The sequence below is a fragment of the Zalophus californianus genome, chromosome 7, assembly GCF_009762305.2.
Source record: "Zalophus californianus isolate mZalCal1 chromosome 7, mZalCal1.pri.v2, whole genome shotgun sequence".
NCBI lineage: Eukaryota > Metazoa > Chordata > Mammalia > Carnivora > Otariidae > Zalophus > Zalophus californianus.
This window is the reverse complement of record NC_045601.1, coordinates 110,095,280-110,121,984: the sequence shown is the minus strand read 5'-3', so window position 1 is coordinate 110,121,984 and position 26,705 is coordinate 110,095,280. Positions and strand designations below refer to the sequence as shown.

At 52.2% G+C, this 26,705-nt stretch overlaps 1 protein-coding gene and 1 non-coding gene across 2 annotated transcripts in view; one reads left to right on the top strand and one right to left on the bottom strand.

Moving 5' to 3' along the window:
• Window positions 1–1,484: 1,484 nt before the first annotated feature.
• Window positions 1,485–26,705, bottom strand: part of LRFN2 (leucine rich repeat and fibronectin type III domain containing 2) — a 176,917-nt gene continuing 151,696 nt past the window's right edge. The window contains exon 3 of the mRNA XM_027602785.1: window positions 1,485–5,496. Within this exon, the coding sequence (XP_027458586.1) occupies window positions 4,518–5,496 (979 nt within the window). The 3' untranslated portion in view covers window positions 1,485–4,517. The remainder of the gene's footprint in view (window positions 5,497–26,705) is intronic.
• On the top strand, window positions 17,824–17,926 carry LOC113928157. The gene has a single exon (XR_003521835.1). It is a non-coding gene; the product is annotated as a U6 spliceosomal RNA (small nuclear RNA).

Here is a 26,705-nt window from a genome sequence, read left to right as displayed (position 1 = left end):
CAACAGTGTTATGATGGCAAAATGAAAAGCATCTCCTCTGAGGGGAAACTGAGGAATGTCGTTATCAAGAATTTGGGGAAAGGGGGTTGGACTGTTTGTCAGAAAGGCCACGGTACCAAAAAAAGGAGGCAGGGCAGGTCTATAAGATACCAGGTGGGACAGTCAGGGCAGCTGAGGATGGACCATTCCTTCTTCGCCTGGAGCTTCACTCCAGATCCCTCTACCGTCCTTTATTCCAGAAGGATGACCCCATAATTCGGCTGGGCTCAGCATGTATCAGCTACCTCTTCTCTGCCAAAGAGCAGAGAACTGAAGCTTCTTTCAATCAAGAAAGAGGATCTGGGTGGGCGAGCGCTTCTCCTGATAGGGACAAGAATTTAGGAACAGGAAGTGGTGGGAAGATGGGTTTGGTCATTGGAGTGAGCTGGTCTGAGGCTTTCTATCTTACGGGGATGAAGTCATAGGCTTTCAGGGCACAGGGGACTAGATGACGCTGGGGGTGGAAGCAAGGGATCTCCTAGAAGTCTCCAGGCCAGGAGAAGGGCTGATCACAAGGGTGGTCTGAGCAGGACCTTCTGAAGCCTGAGGGAATCTTTCCGGTCAGGGGAGGGAATGTGTTACAGGCCTCTAAGAAAGGCCAAAAAGGCCAGTGTGAGGTCAGAGGAAACCACTTAACCAAGGGCCCTTACCTGGAGTTAACACTCTGAGAATTTTACCAGACCTTGAGGCCAAACCACGAGCTTCCAGATTAGGCTATAAATCTGAGTACTTCCATCAGTCTAAAATACAATCCATAATGGGTTGAAGGGAGGAAGAGAGAATAGAGGGTGATGTTATAGAAAGAGCTAAGGCTTTGCGACCAGACATATTGTGTGACCTTGGGCAAGTTACTTAACCCCTCTTGGGCCTCAGGCCCTTCATCTGTAAAATCAGCATAATAATATCTACTTTGAGAGGCTGCTGTGAGAAATGCCTGTTTAGTAGCAGCACAGGACCTGGAAACTGTAGGTGCTCAATAACTGTTAGCTCCTTCCCCTTCCAAAAGGTGCACTGGCAAGTCAATCACTCTCTGTCTAGAGTTGCACTGTCCCATATGGTGACCAGCACTAGCCACATGTGGCTCTCAAACACTTTAAATGTGGCTAGTCTGGATTGAGATGTGCCCTGAGTGTAAAGCACACACTTGATTTCCAAAACTTTGGTGGGGGAACTCCCCCCACCCACCCCAAATTTAAATGTCTTATTAATAATTTTATGGTGATTACACATTAAAATAATCTTTTGGCTATATTGGATTAGATAAAATATATTATTAAAATTAATTCCACCTGTTTCTTTATACTTGATTCAATGCAGCTACTGGAAAATTTAAAATGACCCTGTGGGTCACACTTTATTCCAATTGGACAGCGCTAATCTAGCCACTAGATGTAGCTAGGGTTGGAAGCTGTTTCCAGAGAAGTTTATTCGTTTCTGTACCTTGGGTTTATGCTTTGGTTCGTTGTCCCAGTTCCCCCAGTAAAAGAGCCTTTTGAAAAAGTGTTGTCCAAGGCTCAACAAGGATGGGTGGGAGATGTCCGTGCACCCCTAGTGGCTAAGTGTGGTGGTGGCCACGGTAACGGAAAAGGAGGCAGGGCAGGTCTATGAGATACCAGGTGGGTCAGTCAGGGCAGCTGAGGATGGACCATTCCTTCTTCGCCTGGAGCTTCACTCCAGATCCCTCTACCGTCCTTTATTCCAGAAGGACGACCCCATTCTCTCTTATTTCAGAAGGCTCCTGTCTTATACATGACCTTGGCAGGAAGCAGGCTCCCACTGGGCAGTAACAAACACAGGTGCAAGAGAAAATGCCACTTCAAAGCCACCTTCAGAAAACTGCAGTTTCCAGAGAAATGAACAGCAGACATTCACAGATATGAGAATGTTCTTTTTTTCTCTCTCCCAAGAAGTGTGGTTGGTTCTGTTTTTTAAACTGTACATTTTACTGTACATTTCTTTTTTAGCAAAGAAAGTTGGCATTTATATTCTGACCACACGGATGTAGCTTTCCAAAACTCCGAGTCAGAAACATGACAAACACAAGTGCAAGTACACATCATGTCATGACAGAGCTCGGGGCACTGACCAGAATATACAGTCCGGTCCTCCCCTTCCAGTGTCCACCATTTCCTTCTGGGTGTCCTAACCCAAAGGCAAAAAGGTGGTATTTGGGGTCACTTCCTCAATGGCTACATTTAGAAAGACTGAAGGAGAAAGGTGCAGGGAGGAAAAGAAGAGAAGAGAAACTCGGGCAGGGAAAGAGGGAGGGAGGGAGGGAGGGAGGGAGAGATTTCCGTTCAAGTCACCCAATTCCATGGTTGCCACCATGACTGGGGAAGGCCTGTGCTACGGCCCCAGGACTCGCCTGGAAAATTAACATGTCTTAGGAAGAGACCAGCCTGGGCTGCTAATGACTGTCAGGACCAGAAAGGGATGGGGCAAGGCAGAGGGTCAACAGGAAGAACAAGAATGAAGACAAGAAAGTGGAGGGAAGGTGAGAGGAGGCAGGAGGGGTGGGAGGGAGACGGGCAAAGAAGAGGGATTTGGAGTCTCCGGGGCTGGAGCCAGAAGGCAATCCTGCATAGATAGTTCCCTACCAGCTCCTTGTGTGTTCTGGGTGGGGCTGGGGGCCGCCAGTTCAGCTCCAGGTCTGAGCCCATCAGAACCCTTCAGCAGAAGTGGACTCACCTGGACATTGTGTGTGATGTGGTTGGCAAGTGGAAGGAGGGAAAAGAACAGGAGAAAAGCTAGAGATCAATGACAGAGGCTCAGAAGAGCAAAGAATGGGTTGGGGAGACTGAGGGAAAGGTAGTATATTGGCAGTGAGGAAAGATCTAGAAGAGACGGAGACCAGGAGAGACAGAGAGAGATGCAGGGGAAAGTCCTCCAGATGTTTCTAAAACAGTTTCTCCCTGGCCACATGTCCTCTGCCCCCTCCTGACATGGTCTGGAATGTGGGAGTTAATCCCCTGGTAGAAAGGAACCCACGTGCACCCCTCCCATTGCCCTCTGTCATTTCCATGGATGGATCCTCCTCAAAGCTGGCATCTAGGAAAGGCACCCCCCATGTCCCACCCTGAGCCACCTTCCTCAGGAACAAACAAGGGATGGACTTTGGACATAGAAATGCCTGAGCCAGGGTGAAGACAGCATAGTGAATCCCAAACACCATCCCAGGAGATGACCTTGGCACCTGCCCTGACTTGGTCACTAACTCACTGTGCGACCTTAAGCAAGTCCTTTATACTCTGGGGCAGGTGTGGGAGGGAGAGAGGGTTAAGGATGAGATGATTGCAAACACCTCTTCAAACTTCAAATCTCTACCATTCTAAAAAGATTCCAGTTTCCCCCTCCCAAACCTCTAGAATTCTCCCTCTGTGTCCAGTAGGAAGAAAAGGGATGCTCTACCAGCTTGTGCTGCTGGTACTGCTGATCTGGAGACCATAACATCTAGAGTCATGGAAGAGTTCATTAGTCCTTAGAACTGAAGGAAATCAAAGACTGGGTACAATCCAGTAGTGTGAGAATTAAGAGACTGAGGTCCAAAGAGAAAAAGGGTCTTGCCCAATGTGTTCAGCTGGTTATTCAGTGGTGGCTCTGGAACCTAAACTGAGAGCTTTGGACTCCAAGTCCAGTGCTCCTTTTGCCACCCCACTCTGCTTCATCAAGAGAAGCCCTCTTGGCCAACCACATACTTATGGGGACTTTCGGTCCCAGGTTCCCCCCAAAAGAGGTAAAAATCCTACAGCAACTCCAAAAGTTAACACCCTTTATACCCTTGTGCCTCATAAAGCCCTTCTGCCTTTCCCACACATAAGAAGTTCTGGAAGTTACTCTTCTGGTTTAGGCTGCTGTGATGGGTGTGGGGCATGATGTCTGAGCAGAGGAAGCTGGGTCAGGTATACAGGTGGCTGCCCATCCCTCCCAAGCATGGGAACAGTTGGAAATAAGGAGGAGTCTGGACAGGGGATGCCTCAGTCTTCCCTCCAAACAAGTGTGGAACCAGGATCTTTCCCTTTTCTTGTCAATGGACCATAATCTCCCACTACCAGGGCTGCTGGGAACCCACTCTCACATGAAGAGTAAACTCTCCATGATCTGTGTGAAGGAAGAGGAGGAGTCTGGGAAGTGGGAAACATAAATTAAGAAATAAAAACAATGCTGGAACCATAAGCAATCCAAAGCTGCTTGCTTACACGCTACATTCGTGATCAGAAAGGAGGGAGTCCGCCTTTCCAAACACTCAGGGCTCAGTCCGACATTATAGCGATTGAGTCTGCTTTCCCTGAGCACACCCTGGCTGGGTGGTGGGGGACAGGCTTGGAAGGTGGTGTGGGTTAGTGGGGGGGCGTTGACAAGGAGATGAAACTGTCCCTAGATGTAAACATCACCATGGTAACTCCACAAAGACTTCCCAGTACAGATTCTTTCCCCTTCATCCACCCTGCAAGGGTGAGCGGCAGGAGGGCCCCCCCGGCTTACACCGTGCTCTCCATCACCCACTCGGAACTGCCAAAAGTTCCCCGGGCCCCCACCAGGTCACTGTCCTCAAAGGGCAAGAGCATGCCATTGACAGAGAGGCTGCGCTTTGTCCAGATGTTCGAGACCCTCCGTGGGGGGCTGTAGCCACCAGGGGCAACCGCTCCAGCTGCCGCAGCTGCAGCAGCAAAGTCCCCCATGTCGAAGGAATGGCTACGCTTGGCCTTGCCCTCCAGGGGCAAGGGGAGCAGGCTCCTGGCCCGGGCGGCAGGCGGCCCCAGCAGTGGCTCTCGGTCTGAGTGGTGGCCCCTGGTCGATGTCCCAGACCCTCTCCCGCCTGGAGTCCTAGAGTCCAGCAGCTCCTCCTTTCTCTGACTCTTGAGGTCCAGGGAGGCAAAGGCCCCCATCAGGCGGTCAAGGTTAGGCTTGGGGCGGGGGGCAGGGGGTGGGAGCCGCCAGGGGCCCCGTCCCAGCCCTGCGGCTTCCCCACTGCCCAGGGAGCTGGAGGAAGAGGAGTCGCTGCCCCGGGCCAGGTTGGCACTGAACTGCACAAGTTCATTGCGCACCACCACCTTGGGTGGCACCTGCGTAGGGGCCCCGCTGGGCGCCCTGGCCAGAGTGGGTGGCGGGGCCCCGTTGGTCTGTGAGTGCATGTTGCTGACCGCAGTGGTCACGAGCTTGCCCGGGGCCTCCTGGTTGCAGACCTTGTAGCGCACCATGAGGATGACGATGAAGACCAGCAGCGTGGCCACGATGATGCCGCCGATGACCAGGATCATGGTGCCACCCAGGATCTGGCTGTGCATTGACTGGCACTGGGGGTAGTCGGCCTTGGTGAAGAACTGGGCGCAGCCCACGATGTTGGTGGCCGTGAGCGTCGTGGCCGTGTCATCCCACATGGCCAGCACACACAGGTCGTAGCCGGTTCCTGACACCAGGTTGTTGACCACGAAGGCCTTGTTGGAGGCTGGGATCATCCTGGGGTGGGGGGATGCAGAGGGGTTAGATGGTGATGGTCAGCAGAGACAGAAAGAGAGAGTGACAGAGACAGGAGAGGTTGGCGGTAGGGAGACAGACACACGGACACAGAGGGAATGAGGTGGAGCAGGAGAGAGAGGGATAGGCGAAGAGACAGGAAAAGGAACCAAGGAGACAGGAGGGGTGGGGAGAGAGGAGGAGGAAGCGAAGGGATGAAGGGATGGCAGGGGACACAAACAGGGCATGGGAGGTGGTGAAGGAGCCCCAGAGGTGGGAGGAGAGGGGCCCACATAAGAAGCCAGAGAAGGACAGGTGGGGGGCCCAGATAAGAAGCCAGAGAAGGACAGGAGAGGGGCCCAGATAAGAAGCCAGAGAAGGACAGGAGAGGGGCCCACATAAGAAGCCAGAGAAGGACAGGTGGGGGTGAAAAGGGCAGTGAGAGAGAGATTCAGGGGTGGGAGGGTCAGTGAGAGATGCGCATGCAGACCAGATGCCCAAGGGCCCCGAAGAGGCAAAAACAGACATCAGGAGTGTGAAGATGAAGGGAACGAGGTGGGGGGGGAGTGGAGAGCAGGTACAGAGAAGAAGGGGAGCACCTCGGGCAGAGATGGGAGAGGGATGACAGGAGGGGCAGAGGGAGAGACACGGAGAGGCAGAGAGGTTAAAGCCTGCGGAAGCCCAGTCTAGACAAACGGACCTGCAGCCTGACTCCCGCCCTGTCTCCCTCAGACTCTGGGAGGTGGTGGGAGCCAGGCCTGCCAGGGTCCCCGCTCCAGACACCCCAGACTCCATCCACCCCTGCTGTGTCCTGGAGATGCATGGACATTGGCTGAGCCCCTGCCTGGGGCCTGCACTGTGGGGAGTCACAGTCAAGGCTCTGCCCTTGGAGCCCACGCCATCCTCCTCTGCAAATGGCTTTCTCAGGCCTGGCAGGAGAATGTTTGCTGCTGCAAACTGGGCTGGAGGGGTCTAAGCAGAAGACAGCTAGAGGCGGGGAGGGGAGGGGGACAGTGCAATGATGAAGACTGGAGGGCGATTCTGCTTCCCAGAGGGAAGGGATAATTCCTCCCTCGCAGGCATAGCAGGCCAGCCTCATCCAGAGAGGCCTGGGGAAAGAGAGTCTCTGCTTGGGGAGGCCTTGACTGGTCCCTCCACCTTAGGGGAGGGTCTAGTGGGGCCACAGTCTCCCATGCTGGGGCCCATCCACTGTCCTGGGCCTTTCTCGCTGGGACCCTCAGGAAGCCTGGGCGCACACCCTGATCTCTAAGGCCCCATCCAGGTATCGTGCCTTGTGGTTTCTCCAGAGACAATGCCCGTGTCACCCCATAAACACTCCTGCAAAGATAGTCACCTCGTCCTGGAGGGGCCACATCCCTCTGCACCTTTCCCACCACCCCTCCTCCCAAAGGGCCCTCCGTTCTGCAGTCCCCTACTACTCAAGGGCTCCATTAGCACCCATCAACCCCGCAAACCCAGAACCAGGCAGCTTAATTGAGATCTCAACTATGAAATACCGGAGCCTGCAAACTTCCACCTGGGAACTCCCTCACGCAGGATTGGAGCTGACAGGCATTTATTGACATCCCGTCAGTGGGCAGTGCAAGAGGCCATTGCCTCCCTCCTCATGTTCCCAGCCTGCTCTGTGGAGGGGGAAGCCACAGTGGAGGAAACTTTGGTCCCCGGCCCCATCCCAGCTCACAGCTAAGAGAGGTGGGGAGGTGGGGCCAGGGCCGGGGCAGGGGGTGCGGGGGTTCTGCAAGGGCCTGTGGGCCAGCCCCTTAGGTCTATCTGTTTCACCTGGGCATCGTGGCAATCCTGAGAGGATAGGGACTAGTGCTTTCATGGCACAGAAGAGGAATGGCCAAGAGTCAGAGAGGTTAAGTGATTTGCCTGAAGTCACATAGCTGGGACTGCTAAGATGGGCCACTGGACTTTAACACTGGTTTCTAGGTCCGTAGTCTGGGTTTGCTCCTTACCATGTGACAAACACAGGGCATGTTTCCTCATCTCACTGAAAAGCTTGTCCCAGCCTGTGGCCTGTCAGCCACCCCTTCCCTAGAGCAGTGCTCAGAGCCCACCATGGCTCACACGCCGCCACCAGCAGGATTTCTGGCCTGCTGGGCCACCGACTGGGCAGAGCCCACTTCATTCCCCCTCAGAGCTGATGAGAGAAGTTGGAGAGGCAGGAGCAATCCACACCCAGAACAGTGACGACAGTAGGAGCAAACCCCAAAGGTCACCTGTGTGCCAGGCCCCATTTTCAGGGCCCTATGGCTATCAGCTCTCTTGGTCCTGTAGCAACTCTCTGAGGCAGCCCCTACCATGATCCTTGCTCTGCAGCTGGGCAGGCAGAGCTAAGAAGCAAAGATACACAGCTGGGATTTGACCCCAGACCACTGCACCCCAGCACCCCGCTTGAGTGTGTGCAATGTCAGAGCACATCCATTTGAGGAAGGGATGGGCCAGCTTGCCTACTGAACACCTGTTCTGTGATGGGGTTTTCACATCTGGTGTTACGCTTAATCTTTGCAACAATCCTAGGACACGGGATGGACCATGAGCCCAGAACTCTTATCCATGTTTAGCTGTTGTCTGGAAAGCAGACACTGCCGCTACTGCTAATTAATAATAAAGAAGAAGGGGGGCTAAGGTCGAGTGAGGGCTTCCTGTGTGCAGGCACTGCTCGGAGATCTTTAACGGGATGAATACTCATAATAGCAATCATCATCTCCATTTTACAGATAAGAACCAGAGGCACAGAAAGGTTAAGCTGGCTGCCTAGGGGTGCCCAGCTAGTAACTGACAGAGCTGGGATCTGAACTGGGCAGTCTGGCCTCAGGGGACCACTGTGCCATCCCGCCTCTCAGACACTGTCTCGTTTTGCTGAGGCCTCGGGGTGACTCTGTGCGGGACCCTGCCTGGCCTCTCTCCCCTTTGCTGCTCAAGTCAGGGCAGCTCAGAATATGATGAAGCCACAGTGGGCCGTGCTGCTGACAGAGGTGCAATAGGGCGAGCTGGTCCTTGGCACCAGCGGTGAGAGAGGGCGGGCTGAGAGAAGCTTCCCGCTATGACTGGTGCATCAGAAACATGGCCAGAGGAAAGGGCCTTCTTCCCAGGATTAAGAGCAGGGAAGTAGCTCCGGGTTCCTGGGTGTGTGTGTGTGTACTTATGGACAAGCCAGAGCCAGCTGGCTCCAAACAGCCTTGAGAGTCAAGTCCGCCTTTAGCAAAAACAATAATAACCAGCGTGAGCACTAATCTTGTGCCTGGAAGTTTTGCACATTATCTCACTTTACCCCCCTGACAACCCCTGGAAGAAGTCATTATCATCATTCCCATTTAGGGAAGGAGGAAGCTAAGCAGTTGTCACTTTCCCTCGGGGAAGTGGGGGAGCTGAGACCAGATCTGGATCCGTGGGTATTCAGAGCCCACACTCCTAGGCATAAGCAAGGCTGCTTCCCACCCCGGGCAACCAAAAGGACAAACTGCACGAGAAAGTCATGTGAAATGGGCTCTATTCAAACTCTAGTGACAGAACCAAACTCATCTCTGCCCACATGGCCCTGTCTACCCGCTCATGCTCCCCAGCACAACCAGTTGCTGATCCTCCAGGCTAGATCTGGAGAGCCCAGGGCCCCACTTCACTCCTATCCACGTCCCACGTTCTACCTTCTGGACTTCTCGCTGTCTTCCATCTCCACACTCACACTTTTGCTTAGGCCTTGCCATCTTTGGTGTGGAGGAGCGCAAAAGCCTCCAAATAGGCCTCCCTGCCTCTGCCTGGGCTCCCTTCACATCCATGCTCAGCACCACCAACCCCAGAGCGCACCATTTGAAACAACTCTGGCCATGCCCCTCACCCACTGAAACACTCCTCAAGGGCTGACCATGACCTACAAGAGTCAGTCCAAGCTCCTGAGCGGGGCTCCCAAACCAGGCTGCCCATCACCTTCTTGTCCCTCCACCCATGCACTTTGCCCACAATCTTTAGGAAAACACCTTGGAATCAGCTGGGCCCAATAGGGGCGGAAGGCATACTCACAGAGGGGTAATTAAAGACTTTGCCTACAAAGGACCTTGTTCCAAAGGGGTAGACTGGGGGATGGGGGACTGCAGGGAATGTGCCATAACCCAGGGCTGGTAGCAGCCACACTGTTTCCCAATCACCAGACCCTGATCTCACTCTCTTCCCTCCTCCCAATCTTCTCCTGTTGCTCCCCATGGCTGAACCCCACCAAAGGCCAGGGTTCAGGGCGGCACACTGGTCAGCCCTCCAGGGCACACAGCAGCACAGAGGAGTGGATCTGGGGAGTCAGCGGGCAATATCTGGCACAACCATTGGGTCACAGCCCTCCTTGTGAAAGACACATCCTGAAATCCTGATAGGTTTCTTTCTATCACATACACAGGCTACATCTCTGCAGAAAACATGAATTGCTATTTTAAGTTCAGTTGCTCCAACATGTTAAATTTAATTAAGCTCATGTGCTCTAAAGCACAATTTAAAGCTTGCAACCCCAAGCACTTACCCAGGAAAAACAAAACAAACGTAAGTGGCTGCTTCTGAGTTGTTTTTCTTTTTCCCCTATTAATATTCATTTGGCATTCGTTCATTCAACTTAATACTATCAGACAAATCTACAGCTGATGTCTACAGCTGATGCCGGAGGTTTAGGAAGGAATCACAGCAGCATACTGGTTACCCGACTATTTGCTCACATGTCTGTCTTCCCTTTCACCTGTCCCCACGCTGGGTGCCGAGGAACTACATTTCCCAGGCTCCCTTGCCTGTTCCCAGGCTCCTTGGCCTCGGGCTTCTGGGAAGAGTTGGCCAATGAGGGCCCTGGAAGAAGGCTGGAGGGCCCAAGGTAGGGGAGAAGCCAGCTATTTCTTCCTCTTTTTCTGCTTCATTTGGTGGCTTCCCATCAGGTTCTGGGCCCCCCTCTGTGATCCCAGCTCCTGGGGTTCTGGTTCCTGCCAGATGGATTTGGATCTTTGGCTCTGGTCATGTCATCTCCTGTGCTCCCCACCCAGGGTGAGCTGGCAGGGGGCTATGGCTTCCTGCTGTCGCTCATCTCTGTGATGCCTCCCCGCCCCCTGGTTGAAGCCCCAGCAATTCCATCCCCTGTGTAGCCCATGTACTGAACCCCTGTACTGAATTCCCTCTTAGATCTAGAGCGTGTTTTTATTTTTCCTGACTGAATCCCGAGTGGCGTGGGAGGTAACCTTCCCATAATGAGAATGTTCTACCTTATCATTTTCCCCTTGCATTTCGGGAAAAGACTGTCCTGGCTTCACATCAGCCCCAGCACATCTTGGCCTTAGCCTGGTGGAACTCCAGCTTCAGGAAGCACTTGGCCACCTTCTCTGACTCTCACACCACTCCCCACATAAGACACCCCAATGCCTTGGCATGTAGCAGCCTCTCTTCCTGGAAGCCTCCTGTCTCTTTCTCCACCAGGTGACTGTGTCCTTTGGGGCCTTACCCAGATGTCACGTTGGACCCCGCTGAGCCACTGAGAGCTGTCCCCGCCCTCGCACACCCTTGCCTTAGAGCCCTCCTCTGTTTATGCGCGGCTAAGATTCCCTTGAGGACAGGGGCCTCATGGTATCTGGCCCAGAGCCACTGCTGAGTAAATATTTACCTTACAATTGAGTGAATGAAAGAGTGCTTGGTTAAATGTTAAGGCCTATACAAATGGGAGAGAATCTTCTTTAAATATGATGGTTGGCTAATGGTGACTTGCAGACACTGGCTGGTCCCCAGGACATCTTTCTGGAGAGGAGTTTTTCTATATGCTTGAGGCTCACCAAGTGGCCTCCTGACTACCTTCATGGATATGCATGTATCTACGTGTGCGGGGAGTGTGAGTGCAGGCGTGGAGGTGCATCTGTAGGGGGGGTGGGGGGTGTCAGTGCTCACATACAGATGGTGTGCAAAGGTGCTGGTTCCCCCCCAATATTAGTCACTGCTCTGCTCCCCTTCCACCCAGTCTCAACCCTCCCAGGCACTCTCGCGTGTCCCCTGACACTTCTGAGGAGACTCCCGTGTGCCCTTGCAGGCCAGGCCCGATCCTTCCTAATAGCTACCATTAAAGGTATCAGGGCATCCAAGAACAGGAACAGGAGAGATCCTGAGTCTCTGCCGGGGCCTCAGGGCAAAGCCTGGGAGCTGACTACCAGAGTCCACTACCCACCTCCCTGGGCTCACTCCAGACTACATTCCCCTGTCTCCCTTGTAGTTAAGGGAATCCAAGTGATATGTTCTGGCAAATGGAATGTGGGCCACCCCTGGGCCAGACCTTAAAAGAGAAGAACTGCTTGCCCCACATTCTCCCTCCCTTCTGCGGCCAGACACGGGGTACAACGACCTGTCTTGACCACGCAGGTGACAGCGAGGCCTGAGGGGTAGTAGAAGTCAGAGGTGACTGTGTCTCCAGGTGAAGAAGACATTGTGCCTCCCCCTCCCCCCCGCCCATCCATGACGCACCATGGCTGCCGGCTGGGCCCCTGCACTAATCTGCAGAAGCCACGTCAAGCTGCCCCACTCTACTTCCCCGGCTCTGCACCCTCATTACCGGCTCTTCTCAGAACCACCAGCCTGCCAACCTCTCTGGCGGGCTGCGAGATCTTGGGGCACATGAAAGAGCCTCATTAAACAGGCCAGCGGCCCTGGCTCCCCAGCCTCTCCCTCCTCCCGCAAGCCCCCAGAGGGGCCTGTTTGCTTCCCTGTACAAACTGACAGGTAGAGGGGAGACTCGGCTGCTTCTCTCTGGCATACAACTTACCTAGCACTTCCCACATGCTGGGCACTTGACCAGCATGCTCTCTTTGGTTCTGTGCCCTGCCCGTATAAGTGGGAATAATTATCCCCACATTACAGATGAAGAGACTGAGGCTCAGGCAGATGGGTCACCCGCTTAAGTGCACAGGGCTGGACAGTGGCTGAGCCAGTGCTGTAATCCAGGCCTGCCAGTCCCCTGAGCATGATCTGCCCTCTACTGAATTACCTGGAATTGAATTGAGCAGTCAGATTTTAACAGCAAGCCAGTCTTAGAGTCATGCAAACTGACAGCAATACAAAAAACAAACAAACAAACAAAAAACAAACATGTGTTACTACCATGACAGCTGATATTTATTGAACACTTACCATATGTCAAACGGTCTTCTGAGTATGCTACATGTATTAAACTAATTTAATCCTAATGGCAACTCTATGAAAGAGGTATACTATTATGATCCTCATTTTACAGATAAATAAACTGAAGCTCAGAGAAGTTTTTTGCCCAACGTCTCTTAGAACGTTTGTGCCTGGATAAGATTTGAATCCAGCACTCTCACATTACCTCCATCAATGCTTAAGATAACCCCGAAATAATTTCATAATTATACTCCCATTTTAGAGAGAGTAACTGACTTGCCCCAAGGTTGCATAGCTAATTAGGGGTAGAGATGGGATTTCGGTGAGCCATGAGGGTTGTCTGGCTGCTTCTTGAGGCTTATGTGAGGTCTAAAGATACTGAGGGAGCCACATGGATATCTGCAGGCAGTTTCCTCACAGAGGGAGCTGCCAGGGCAAAGGCCCTAAGGCAGGAACAGTGAGGAAGCTGGTATGGTTGGAATAGAGTGATGGAAAGGAAGAGTGGTAGGAGATGAGGTCACCAAAGTAGTAGCCAGGAGCCAGGTTCTAGAAGGCTTGTAAATATTTTCAGTGTTGTGTTCCAACTCAGAGTATTTGCTGGGTAGCAGGGTTGAGGAGGATTCTGAGGCTGTGTTCAAATTCAGTGGGACAGAGTGGTATGGGTCTGGAAGAACCTGTGTCCTGTATTTGTTGTTTCTGGTCTAGGGATCAGAGAATAGTTAGAATTACTGGAATTACTAATATAAGCTGTTGAATCCCCTCTTCTGGTGTCTCATGCCAGATGCTGGCCTTCCCTAAATGCATGGCTCTGAGTGATAACAGGGAATGAGATTATCATGGAGCTGGGGTGACTGAGTGAGGACTCCAAGAATCAGAAGCTTCTTATCAACTTCTGACCAGGGCCAGGGGCCAGGGACCAGGATCTGTCGCTCCCTTTCTGCCTATGCCCCTCCTGAGAACACAGAGTCCCCCGGGTATCCCAAGGCCCTCTGTCTTCTTGACAGTTACTTCACCCTGTCAGCAAGTAAAGAAGTCACATTCAAGATTATTGAGATTCTGAGGCAAAGACCCCACTATCCATTCCCACAGCCCTCAGGAGAGCAGGCCAGGTGGGTGATCAGAGCCCTTGTTGAACTGGCCTCTGGGTAAACTCTCTTGCTCTTCTTTCCTCTGCCTCTTCTGCACCAGCAGCTAGAGGATCTTGTAAAAGCCAGTCAGAGCAAGTCTTTCCTCTGCCCAATACCCCCAGTGAGGCTTGTCTCATGTGTCAAAGTCCTTGTGTGGCCTACAGACCCCATGTGATCTGCACCTCACCTCTCTTATTTCCTCTCTTCCTCCTTATCCAGATCACTCTGCACCAGCACCTGGCCTCCCTGCTAGTCCTCAAACCTGCCAACGGTGCTCCTGCCTCAGGGCCTTTGCACTGGCAGTTGCCCTTACCTCAGTGCTTTCCCTCCAGATGTCCCTATGCTCACTGCTTCACCTCCTTTAATTCTGCTCCAATGTTACCTTCTCTGACCTCCTATTTAACATGGTGGGCTTCCTCTCATCTCTATCTTGGCTCCCCCATGCCCTTTACTCTGCTCCATTCCCTCCCCCCATTCCACTATTATTGCCTGAAAGATGTTATCATTTGCTTATTTACTGTGCTTACTATTAATTATCTTTCTCTCCTTGCAATAGAATCAATCTCAGCTCTCCTTCTGGGGATCAGGGTTTTTTGCCTGTTTTGTTGGCTGATATTTCCCCAGCCTTGAGAACAACACTTGGCACAAAGGAGGCCCTTAAAAACATTTGTTGGGCAGGTGAAGGAAATGCATGTTCTATATATGCACCACCGAACACAGTAGCTACATGTGGCTATTTAAATTTAACTTCAAATTAATTAAAATTGAATCAAATTAAACATTCAGTTCCCCAGTCACACTAGTCACATGTGGCTAGAGGCTACCACATGGGACAGGGCAGCCTCCGAGCATCCCCCGCCCCGTCCCAGAGTTCAATCGGATGGTGCTCTTCTAAAGCATGCTGAGCACTCCAGCAGGAGGTAGGCCCTTTCCTATATGAGCCCCAGCACCCCAAACTGATGGGGCCAGGCCAGAGAACACTGTCCAGCTCAGGGACCACTCCTAGAGGTTTCCAGAGGGCTTCTGAGTTATCTTTCTCCCCACAAAGTCTCACAGTGACTTTGGACAGCTTCATCCCTTCATTTTGGTTCTTCCAGCTTCTCTTGGCTCCTCGGACCTCAGGTTCAGTGGGGTCTTTTCGGGGTTCCCCTGGGCCTGGCTCAAGATCACATGCCCCCGGAGTGCTCTGACTCTGCTTTGCCAAACGGAGGCTCTGGGTCCCCGTCTGGTTCTCTGTTTCTGAATCCTCATGCTTGCTTTTCCACTTCCCCTCTATTAGTTACACTTCTGTTGCCTAAGTCTATTAAGAAAAATCCCCGATAAATCCAATCCCAATGATAAATATCACCCCTCCCAGGAATACCTACCACTAGAAAGAAAGAGAAGGTGCAGAGGCAGCAGAGTGCTGTAGTGATGAGCAGACCCTGGAGCCAGCCTGCTGGGTTCAAATGCTGGCTCCACCACTTAACAGCTATGAGAGCTTACCACGGGCAGTCTCTTAACCTGTCTGTGCCTTAGTGGCCTAAAAATACCCAATTTCTGTAAAATGGCACTTATAAGCTCTGCTTTATAGGGTCATCATAAGGTTTACATGAGTCATGATTCACAAAGAACTTGGTCAGTGTCTGGCACAGAGAAGATCCTCTTGAGGATCTATTATATAAAGGAGTTGGTGATGCTGAACCAAAAGAAATGGATCTCTTATGCTGGAAATGCAGGTCTCGGGGATTTGTGGCTGGCAAACCTCACACCAGCTAAAACGTGGGAGACCTGTGCTGTGCCTGGGTCCTGGCTGGGCTGGCAGGGAGGCATGGTGCCTGGGACACTCACCACACGGACCTGTGTCCCCCACCCTCCGTGTGACTCCAAGAATCTTTTTCTTTTGGAAGACATGTGGTGACAGCATTAGTTAAACCCTGGCTGAGTGATTGCAGAGATGTCTGGAAATCAGGCCAAAGTGAGGCAAGCCCCAGCAAGCTGCTTCTGTGCTCACCTTCCCAGAGTAAGGGCTTACCTGGTGACAGGTGAGGGTCTGACCTGGGGAGACCTTTCCTTTGCTCCCTGACTCAGGAAGCATGGCACATCCAACCATCCAGCTGCCTGGCAAGGGCAGGGGAAATCGCCAGGTCCTGTGTTTGGCTGGGACTACAGTGCCAGTGAGAGAGTTTCACCTGCTCCACGGTGCTCCTTCATGGAGAGGATGGAGCCAGGAGGTCAGGGCCAGAGCACTGGTCCTGGGTCATCAGGGTTCAAAGCTTGGCGCCATCACTTACTGGCTGTGTGACCTGGGGCAAGCCACTCAACCTCTCTGTAAAGGGGGACAGATGACAGGGCCTCCCTCACAGAGTCGTTATGAGGACTAAAGGAGTCAGTTCCTGATGTATGAACGGTGCCGGGTCCCTTGTGAGCACTCAGCATATGCTAGCTGGTGGTGACTGAGGGTGTCGTCTGGTCCCAAGGCGGGCGGACTGATGAACCCAGCTGGCGTGAGGTTAGATTCAGTTCCAACTAGGGAGGCAAGCATGCAGCCCAGCACAGGGGCAGCCGTCTGAGACCTGGCGGTCTGTCTGGGTGCCCTCGCTGGCCCAGTCTGCCCTCCGGCCCAGGTGCTTGTCTGGCTGACTCCCTGATGTCTGCTGGTCTGTCCCGCCTCCCCTGCCATCTCCACACACAAACCTCAGGAACGCTGCTTGAGAGGGGTACAAATCCCTCTGCAACAGGCTCCTTTGGCTGTCAGCACCACGCTCCCACGGGTCAGGGACAGGCCGGGCAGCCTGTCCAGCTCACACAACCTCGAGTGGAGGGGAATCCCGGCTCACGTCTGTGTCCTGATAACTGCCACTTCTCCCACAGGCCCCAAGCCAACCCCAGGGGACATGCAGAACAAGGTGCTGTTTTGTTTGCTTGTTTTTGGCCACACTGGGGCTTCTCTCAAATCGTGCAGTGGCTCTCCCATCCCACCTTGAGTTTCTACTTTTCCAGAATTAACATTCCCATTCCTTCTGACATTTCCTCAGGCCCCAGTTTCCTCTTGCCTCCCAGCTGCTTGCCTCTGGTCACATGCCAGTCTGTGACTTTCTGGGGTGTTCTGAGCACTGAGAACGGAGTCAGATGCCACCTTCCCTGATCAGACGTCAGACTTCTCCTGAGCCTCCCCCACTCCCACCCAAGACTGCATTGGACTTTCTGGAAGCAGCATCCCATCCGTGGCTCCCACTGAGCCTGCAGTCAGTGGAAATGCCCTGTGATTAGCCCAGGGTTGCTATGAAGCCCCCTTGTTCCCATTCTGTTCCCCTAGAGCAGCATCTCTATCATTGCTGGCTCATTTCTTGCCACTGCAGCCACCCAGGCGGGCTCCCCAGCCCACAGCAGGCCTCTCTTTCTGTGTGTCTTTAACTTTCTTTCTGTCTCCCTTCATCCAAGTCTCGATGGATGTGAAACTTCTCTCTGTATTCACTTGTCTTTAGCTCCCAGCCCCCAAGGACTGGGTTGGCATGTCTCAGAGGAAAAAGTGTGGGTTTTGGAATCAGACAGAAATCTCTCTTTGAAGGTCGGTTCTGCCCCCAACCATGTGACTCTGGATCATTTTCTGTCTCTGAACCTCTTAGCTCACGTGTGAGATGCAGATAGCTGTACCAGCCTCCTGTGTGAGTGTGAAAAATTAAAGGCAGTGGGGAGAAGCAGGGCCGCCCCTTCTGCTCCCTTCCCAGGACCACTTAGTACCCCAGTGAAGAGGACGATTACGATGATAGTTGGCTTTTTTCTCCTTGAGGAGCTGAGAAAAGCTTGCTCACTAACAATTCATCACTTACAAAGAAAAACACAGAAGGTGTCAGACCAATTATACCTTGTTGTAAACACAGGAGTGTTCAAAATAAAGATTCCCCACCAGCTGCATTCAAAAAGAACCTGAACAACTGTCAGACCTCAGGTCAGTGCCGCCCAATGATGTACCTCATCCGACAAATCCCCCGGTTGGCAGATCCATCATTTCATGGGGGCGCCACCCAGGGATAAAGTCACCTGTGGCACCAACCTCCTTAAAAGTGTTATCACGGTGCTCACTCCAGCTGCACGTGCACTAAACTAGAATGATACAGAGATGCGTACAGCCCTTGCACATAGATGACATGATAATTCATGAAGCATTGCATATTTTTATGAAATTCTGACACAGGCTACAACATGGATGAACCTCGAGGGCATTCCACTAAGTGCAATCAGCCAGCTACAAAAGGACAGCCACGGCACGATTCCACTTACACAAAGTACTGAGAGTGGTCAAGTTCAGAGAGACAGCAAGTAGAAAGAAGGGTGGCTGCCAGGGGCTGGGGGGCGGGGAAAGGGGGGCTGGTTGTGTGAGTGGTGCGGAGTCAGAGTGTGGGACGATGGAAAGTCAGGGGATGGGTGGCGCACCTGCACAACAGTGTGAAAGTACTTCGTGACACTGAACTGCACACTCAAAAATGCCTAAAATTGTCAATTTCATGTTCCATATATTTTAACACACACACACACACACACACACACACACACACACACAATGCCCCCCTGCAAAATGCCATCACAAAGCAAATTCTGCCAGGAGGGTAGGACAAAGAGAGATTGCTGGAAACAAATTTGCCACGTCCATGTGGCTGATGCACACTCAGCGGGCGGTCACCATCATCAGGGACTTCCTGGCTCTGTTGTCCACGGGCTCGGTTGGCCCTGTCAGATCAGGGATGGGCAGCATGTGGGGAAGGGCCTGGGTGGAATAGGGTGGCCCCTGGCCTTGTATTTGCACTTCTCCATCTGTCCTGGTGGTTGAAGAACGGGGCAGCTCCAGAGCAGAACTTGGCCTGAATCTAATGGGTGCAAAGAGGTTGCGGAAGAAAATCACGTGGTGTTTCATGGTGTCCGCTGTGGTGTTGGCTGGACCTGGGTTCAATTCCCCCCTGCCAGTGATTAGCTTTGGGACTCTAGGAAGATTATGTCACCCTCTCTGCATGAGTTAAATAGCAAAGCTAGTACCTGCTTTGTAGGAACACTGTCAGGATGAAATGAGGTAAAGTGTGTGAAACGCTTGGCAGGATGCCTGAACAGGAAGCACGATGTTCTGTTTTGATGACGGGGGGAAGTCAATGCTGACTCTTGATAGAAGAAATCAAGATGAAATGAAGTCCTCAGTCATCTCATGGCTGAATATTAGGGTCCTGCCTTTCCCCCCTATTATAATCCCCCCTCTCTGTCAGATGAGAAGCTCCTTGAAGACGGGAATTTTCTCAACCCCGAGGTGGAATTTGTGCCGTGTGGGAAAAATTCACTGACTGTGCAGTGTAGATAAGTCCCTTCACATCACAGCTCCGAGCCTTACTCAGTTTTCTTGACTGCAAAATGGGTTCATAATATTAATCACAAGGTATCTCTGTGAACATTAAACACAGTACTGGTTCAGTACTGGACACCGTGCTTAGAACGTGTGTGTGTGTGTGCAGTCAGAAGCAGCCATGGTGATGCTGGGGTTTGGTGTCTGGAGATCAGGTTCCATTCCTGGTCCCCCCATCGGCTAGCTGAGCAATCGCGAACAAGGAGATCTCACTCGTCCAGATCTCAGCTTTGTTGTCTGTCCCATGGAACGCTAATCCTGCTACCTACCCCCAGAGGACTCTTGGGCAAACCTAGGAAGATGGGAGTCTCCTGGGATGCAGTTTGTAAGTGGTGAAGTGGTCACAAATGTGAGGGGTCGTTCAGCACCCATGCACGAACCAGTGACAGAGAAACTGCCCGGGGCTTCCTTGAGGGTTGCTCCAAGCTGCGTGGCTGGAGGCGGGCCCCCACAACCGAGTGGACTGCTGGACACCTGGCTGCCCAGGCGGCAGCATCACTCTGCTCCTGCCTCCCCCCGGCGGAGAGATAGTTGTTCCAGCTGGTGGACTGGAGGAGCCTGCTCAGCACTTCTCTGGGCTGCACTTCTGCTGATCCTCCCCGGGACACCACTGCCTCTCACAAGCAGGCTGGCTGGGAAGGAATTAAGGGAGGGAGAGAATGACCTCTGGAGGGAGACCTCCCCACAGTGGGGAGGCTACTCCACTCAGCCAAGTGGGAGGGAGGATGGGGGCACAGAGCTGTCCCCAGTCATCAAATACCTTCTGGTCCAGGCTGGATGGACAAGGTTCTAACCCTGGCTTTGTCACGGACTGGCTGTGTGGCTGTCAAGCTACTTTTCTTCTCTGTGTTTCAATGCCCAATTCTGACGTTCTAGGATTCTATAAGAATATCACCAGAAGAGAGGTGACAGGAGCCAGGGGGAGGCAGGAGGAGGACAGGTGGGCTACAGCCAGCAAAGGGCTGTGGGAGCTCGAGCACCAGATTCCCAACCCTTAGAGCACATAGGATTTGGCATCTGAGTGACCTGGGCTGTGAGCTCAAATCCTGACTCACACCTCACCGACTGCCTCATCTTTACCCTGTTGCTTAACTTCCCAGAACTTCATTCTTCTTGTTTGTAAAAGCTGTGTGCAAATCTAAATTGCATGGTCATATGAGGATTAGAAATAATGTATGCAAAATACTGGCATACAATATATACTCAATAGATCAAGTATGAATATGGTGAATGCTTACCCTACTTTATCACGTCTATCATCTATCTATCTTTCTATCTCTCCATCTATCTCTATGTATCTGTCTGTCTACTGATCTTTATCATCACTATCATCTTTTTCATAGAGAACGCTAGCACCATCCAACCCACCCATCTCCCAGGAGGAGCTCTTGCAGAGGCAGATGAGCTGTCTGGGGGCACTGGTAGGTCATCTGAGGGTTCAGGGGCTCAGTGCTGAGAAGATGAACCTTACTGTGGGACTTACTCATTAGCTGGGAGCTCTCAGGTGAGGCCAGCCTGGTCTAGAGTGCCCTGTCCTGGTTCGACCTGGGAATACCTAAAAGTAGCAGGATTACTATCCTCTCCCTCCCAAGCCCCCCTCAGGCCTGGGTAGCAGTTCCTATGGGGACAAGGAGCACAGAATAGAGCCACTAAACGAACTTCAGTGTCCCTGGAGGATGACCATGTGGGTCTGTGATCTTCTTATATGGAAGTAATCATGTGAGTAAATCATGGGTGAGTACTTCACAGACTTAGGTCTATAATTTTCTGGGTGTCTCTCTAGCACTGTTATTGGGGTGTATGTGTCTGAAGCCCCAGGGATTGGCATGCTTTCCTCCTTTTCCTGGTCTGGCTGTGGAGAGGCCATGCTGGGCTGCAGGTGGAGCAAGGCTCATGAGGACCCCCTCCTGTCCCTCTTTCCTACACACAAGGTAGGATGGAGGATGAAGCTTCTGGCAGGGTGGCTGTGTGAGTGTCCATTGGCCAGTGTGTGCCTGAGTGTGTGCATTCATTGGCCAGTGTGAGCATGTGAGTGTGTGTCCATTGGCTGGTGTGTGTGTGTGCGTCCACTGGCCAGTGTGTGCTTGAGTGTGGGTCTATTGGCTGGTATGGAAGCAGCCTTGCTGTGTGAGCAGAGGGGAGGGTGTTGGCTTGAGGCCATGAACCTATGTGAGCATTTGAATGACTCAGAGCATTTAAGATGTCCTTGAGGGGGGGGCTGCAAGGCTCCCAGGACCTGGCCCCACTCCTTCCCTGCCCCATCTCCTAGACTCTGCCCCTCGCTCTCCTGCTGTACCCAACCAGGCCCTTCACTGCTCCACACACCGGCTCTGGCCTTGGGGCCTGACCTCTGCTGTTCCCTCTGCCAGGAACGCCCTTCCTGCAGACCTGGGCTTGGCTCACCTCCTTCGAGCCTCTACCAGGCCTCACCTTCTCAGGGAGGCCCACGCCAGCCGTCCTGTGTAAGCCTGCACCTTGCCCACTGCCCCAAGCCCCTTACCCTGCTCCTCTCTCCCCTGCAAAGCACTCACTGCCTCTCCACACCTAGATAATTTGCTCATTTATTGTGCTTGTTGCTTGCTTCCCCCATGAGGACAAGGATCCTCAGTTGTTTTGCTCACCAATGCATCCCAAGCACCCAGAATGGAAGCATTTATATTCTGGCATATTTGCTTCCGGTTTCTCATTTGTAACATGGGGACGATAATAGAAGCTCTCCACTTCATAGAGTTGTCGGCAGATTAGATGAATGAATACCTAAAGCACTGAGAACAGTGCTTGGCACATAGTTCAGTAAATGTTGGCTATTATTATTATACCCCATCACAGCTGGGAGTCAGAAGGAGATGAGTGATCTGTGTGAAAGGCCCAGCAGAGGGGAAGGGGCTCACAGGGCTCCCACCTACCTTGTAAAATTTCCCTGACCTCCCACAGTCCCGGAACCCATATTATTGGACCCCCTTTGGCTTAGGGAGTTAGTTATCAGTCTATTCGTTACTTTTTTTTTTTAATCAAGACAGGAAGCCAGGCAGCCCCAGCCTGCACACCCTGGGCTGCCGGCTCCCAATCCTATAGGTAGTTAGCAGAATGTGACCAGCAAGCACATCTTCTGATGGCTGTGGTTTCTGTTCAGACCACGCAGGACCCCAGCTCTGACCCAGGAGTTGGATGCCTGGATTCTTCTCTCAGCCCAGGGACCCCTAACAGGCTGTAGGACCCAGGACAAGGCCTGTGTCCCCTGTCTGGGTCTCTGCTCTCCCTAGGCACAGCAAGGGGTTGGGATTAGACCATTTCTGAGGTCTTTCCAGGCTGGTCCGTTCATCCAAGAAATGTTCCCAGAGCACCTGTTATACGCCCGTACTGCTCCAGGCACTGGGGATATAGCAGTGACCACTTGACACAAGTCCCTGCCTTGTGGAGTTGACATTCTGGGCGTGGGGAGAGGGGAAGTAAATAATAAACATAATTGGTAAATGAGTGAATGTGTCATAAGATGGAGCATGCTATGGAAAAAAGGGAAAAGTGTAGCAGGTTAAAAGAAGGTAAAAATGTGATGGGGTGCCTGGGTGGCTCAGTCGTTGAGCATCTGCTTTCGGCTTAGGGGCCCTGGGATCGAGCCCCGCATTGGGCTCCCTGCTCCGCAGGAAACCTGCTTCTCCCTCTCCCACTCCCCCTGCTGGTGTTCCCTCTCTCGCTGTCAAATAAATAAATAAAATCTTTTTTTAAAAAAAAAAGAAAGGTAAAAGTGTTGATGGAGGGAAGGCAGGCTCAGCTCTAGGTGGGGATGACCAGGGAAACCTCCTTGAGAAGGTCACCTTTGGGGTGAGGGTTATCTTACATTCCAGGAACCTATGAATCTCAGTGATTCTTGGCACTTCTGTGTTCCGAGAGAGCACCGTTTGGGGTCCCCTGGAGTCCCCCATTGCTGAGCACACCAATCCCCAGCTTGCACTGTGGGTGATGGGGCCAGAAGACAGATCAGCCAAGTTCCCAAGAGTGATGAGTGATTTACCACTGTCTTTATCCACACTCCGATATTTTACAGTTCCTGTGGCTCTGATGGAATAAAAAACCTTTTATTCTTCACTTTGCTTAAGACTCAAGGTCAACAGCCCAGCTGTGATCCATCGGCAGCTCCCTCCGCTGGCCGTCCATGAGCCAGGGAGCCCCGTGGCTGTCAGAGATTCATGGCATCATCCTCCGGCCCTGCACACCCGCCTGCCCCTTGACACTAGTTCTGGGCCTCACCCAGCTGGGAAGGACGTGGTCACAGTGGCTCTGGGGCATGATGGCTCATTAAGGACAGAGACCAAGCCATAAATCTCATCCCGCTCTCCTGAGTACACCCCATCACTAGGGTTGAACCCACGACCCGCGTTTCATTTTGGTCCTGGGAGGAGGCAGTGATGGGGAGGCCAAACAGCCGTGGTTCAAATGGCAAGTTATAAATGAGAATGCCCCAGGGCTGGCCATCGCCTTCCTCAGCGTGCAGAAGGGGCAAGAGGCATGCATCAGCTTGCTGGCCTCTCACAGAATCCTCCAGGCCCTTTACACAGCCAGGCCCTCCTTCTGCTTTCAAAGAAGCAATGGTTTTGTTTGTTAGACATCACCAGCACTGCTGGGACGTCCTTCCACTCATCTGGCTGAGATCCCGCCCTATAACCCCCACTGTTTCTCCTTGTTTCCTTCCTTACATGGGGGTGGGTGGGATGTCTTCATGCTTCCCCTTGCTCCTCATGGTGGTTCTGAGTGACAGGGGGTTGATGGTTCTGGGTTTGTGAAAAGATTAGGTGGCTGGGAGGGGGATGATCTAGAAAGGAAATGGGGTCACTGGTCTCTATTTTTTTTTCTTATTTATTTATTTATTTATTTATTTATTTAAAGTAAGCTCCACGCCCAACATGGGGCTTGGACTCACGACCCCGGGATCAAGAATCACATATTCCACTCACTGTGCCAGCCACAGTTTGAATATAATACCTGTGACTCCAAGACATCCATCTCACTCCTCTCTACCCTAACTCACATCCTGGGAGGAAGAAGAGTGGTCGGGAGCTATCTGGAGCATGGCAGGCCTGGGTTTGAATGCTGGTTCTGCCATGTCCAAGCTGGGAGACCCAGGGCAGCTTACCTACCCTCTCTGATCCTGGAGATTCCTACCCTGTAAAGTTGTTGTAGTTGTATGCATGCCTGGTGCAGCAGGACACACACAGCAAGCGCTCAGATGCTAGCTGCATATTGTTAAGACAGTGAGGCACAGACCCTGGAGCCAGCCTGCCTGGGTTCAAATCCCAGGCAGAACACCTCAGGAAAGCTACTTAACCTCTTTGTGCCTCGGTTTTCTCATTTGTAAAGGCAAGATAATAACAGGACCTTCGTCATCGAGATGTTGAAAGAACTAAATAAGCTAATAAATGGAAACCACTGGAATAGTACCTGGCACGTCATAATTTCTCCAAAAGGTTGGCTCTTATTATCATCATTACTGGAGGAAAAAAAAAATCTGCATTTACTTGGCAATTTTGACCTAATTTCCATCAATTGGTTTTGTGATGTATAATCCACTTACTTCTAACCAAAGATATAAGATGACTTTCTACATAAAAACATAGGAGATAAGTAAATTTTTAAAAAGCTATTTCATGGCAGATCAGAGATCAGTAAGGAGGTTCGAGCTAGAGGCCTTGCCCCCAGGATGGTTGGCTGTAGCATGTAACTAAGGCATGCCCACAGAGCCGCCAGGCAGCCCTGGTCATTCTATCTTGGGAAGAACATAGGGAGGAGGGTGAGGCGGGGGGAGGGGATGTGATGGCCTCAGAACAACGTGAGAGGAGGAGCTTTGTCAGGGGCATCCAGTCTGTGTGGGACTGGGACAACAGGAGCAGAAAGGGCTGATCATACTTCAGATGAGGGGTACCCAGCCCAGGAGGGGCTACCCCCACCCCAGGCCACATCCAGCATACCGCCCACTAGACCCCACACATGCAGAGGGATGGCACAACCTGGCATGCTTCCAAGGCAAGGAAGCAGGAGAGGCACCAGAGAATGTACCCCCCCGCCCCCTTCCTGCTCCTGAGACAAGCACTGCCACCCTATACCTGAAATGCCTCCTGTGTCTCTTCCCTGACTGGGCTCCTATTTGACCTTCTGGGTCACCTCCTCCAGAAAGCCCTCCGTGACCTTCCCAGGACCTGCCATGATGCTTGCATGGAACTTATCCCAGCCACAGTAACTGAGTCAGGTACTCCTTAAGCACCAAGTCCTTTATGTCCACCTCCCTGGGAAATGTGAGCTGCAGGAGGGCAGGCGTGTCCTGTGAGTGCCTGTTTTCCCTGTGAGTGGCCCAGGCCTGACATTAGACACATGAAATAAAGACCTCTTCAATGACTAAAGGGGAGATGCAAGAAGGGAAGAAGGCAGGGAAGGAGGATGTTGAATCTGAAAAAAAAAAAATAGCATTCAGCGAGCCATGAGAAATATCTGCAAACATTAAATGGACCTATTTTGAAACCAGAATTCATTTTATTCCTGATGAGGATGAAGGCAGAATGGAAGGGCAGGAAGTAGAGGCAGAAGGAGTTGGGAGCCTGTAATAAGGAAAATCTTCTCAGCGACAGCATCCAATGGTAGTTGGGGCTCTTGGGAAAGAAAAGGAGGGGGTAGTTTCTTGTGTATGCAAGCTATTCCCATATGGGGCCAGTTAGGATCCTAACAGTGTGGGGGGAGGTGAGGTGGGGGTAATAGATGGGGGAAGTGGTGGGCATCATAAGGATTCACAAAGAAAGGAGAGAGCTAGTCTGGATGACGTTGAACTGTCCCTTTCTAACTCTGGACCTTCTTCAGCTATGACAGTAGCAAGAACAAGGCTCATTTAAAGACAGAAGAACAGAATCCAAGAGAGTTGCGGCCAATAAATGGCTGGACTGGTCCCAAGACCTTGGCTTTCCCTCCCTTTCCCTGAGCTCTCTCAAGTCCTTGGCAATATGTCCACACAGGGGAACTGGGCTTTGAGGTCACCTTATGACCTGTCCCTGCCCCCCTCCCTCCTCCTGCTGCTGGGACCTCCACTGTGCACCCCCTCAGGTCCATATCCTCTATTGACCAGTCCTGGAGGAAACCACGTCAGTATCACCTAGGTTTTTGCCTATGATAAGTGCAAAGAAGTGCATCTCTAACGGTGGAATTTCAGGCCCTCTGATCTTCTATGAAAGAAATGTTTTTGGGTGGGGTCCTATTCGTAGGCCCGCTCTAGACAGAATGGGGTGTGGGGGGGGTTGGGGTCTAAATCTTGGCACCTATGTTTTCCTGGCAGCTCCCACCCACTCACTTTTGCTGTAGTAGACCAGCTTTCTTCCAGCCCCTGCCAGAGGGAGAGTGGGCACCAGCCTAGCCGGCTGGGAATTTTCAAAATCTCACTGTTTCACTCAGACCTTCTTTGGAGCAACAATCAAAGGCTGGGGGAGGAGAGCAAAGCAGCCTTGGGAAGCAGCCCTTGGCACCAGCTCACACATGGTGGCATTTTGACGGGTGGTAAAAATATCTCTCTGGCGTTCACTGCCGGCTGCTGCCAC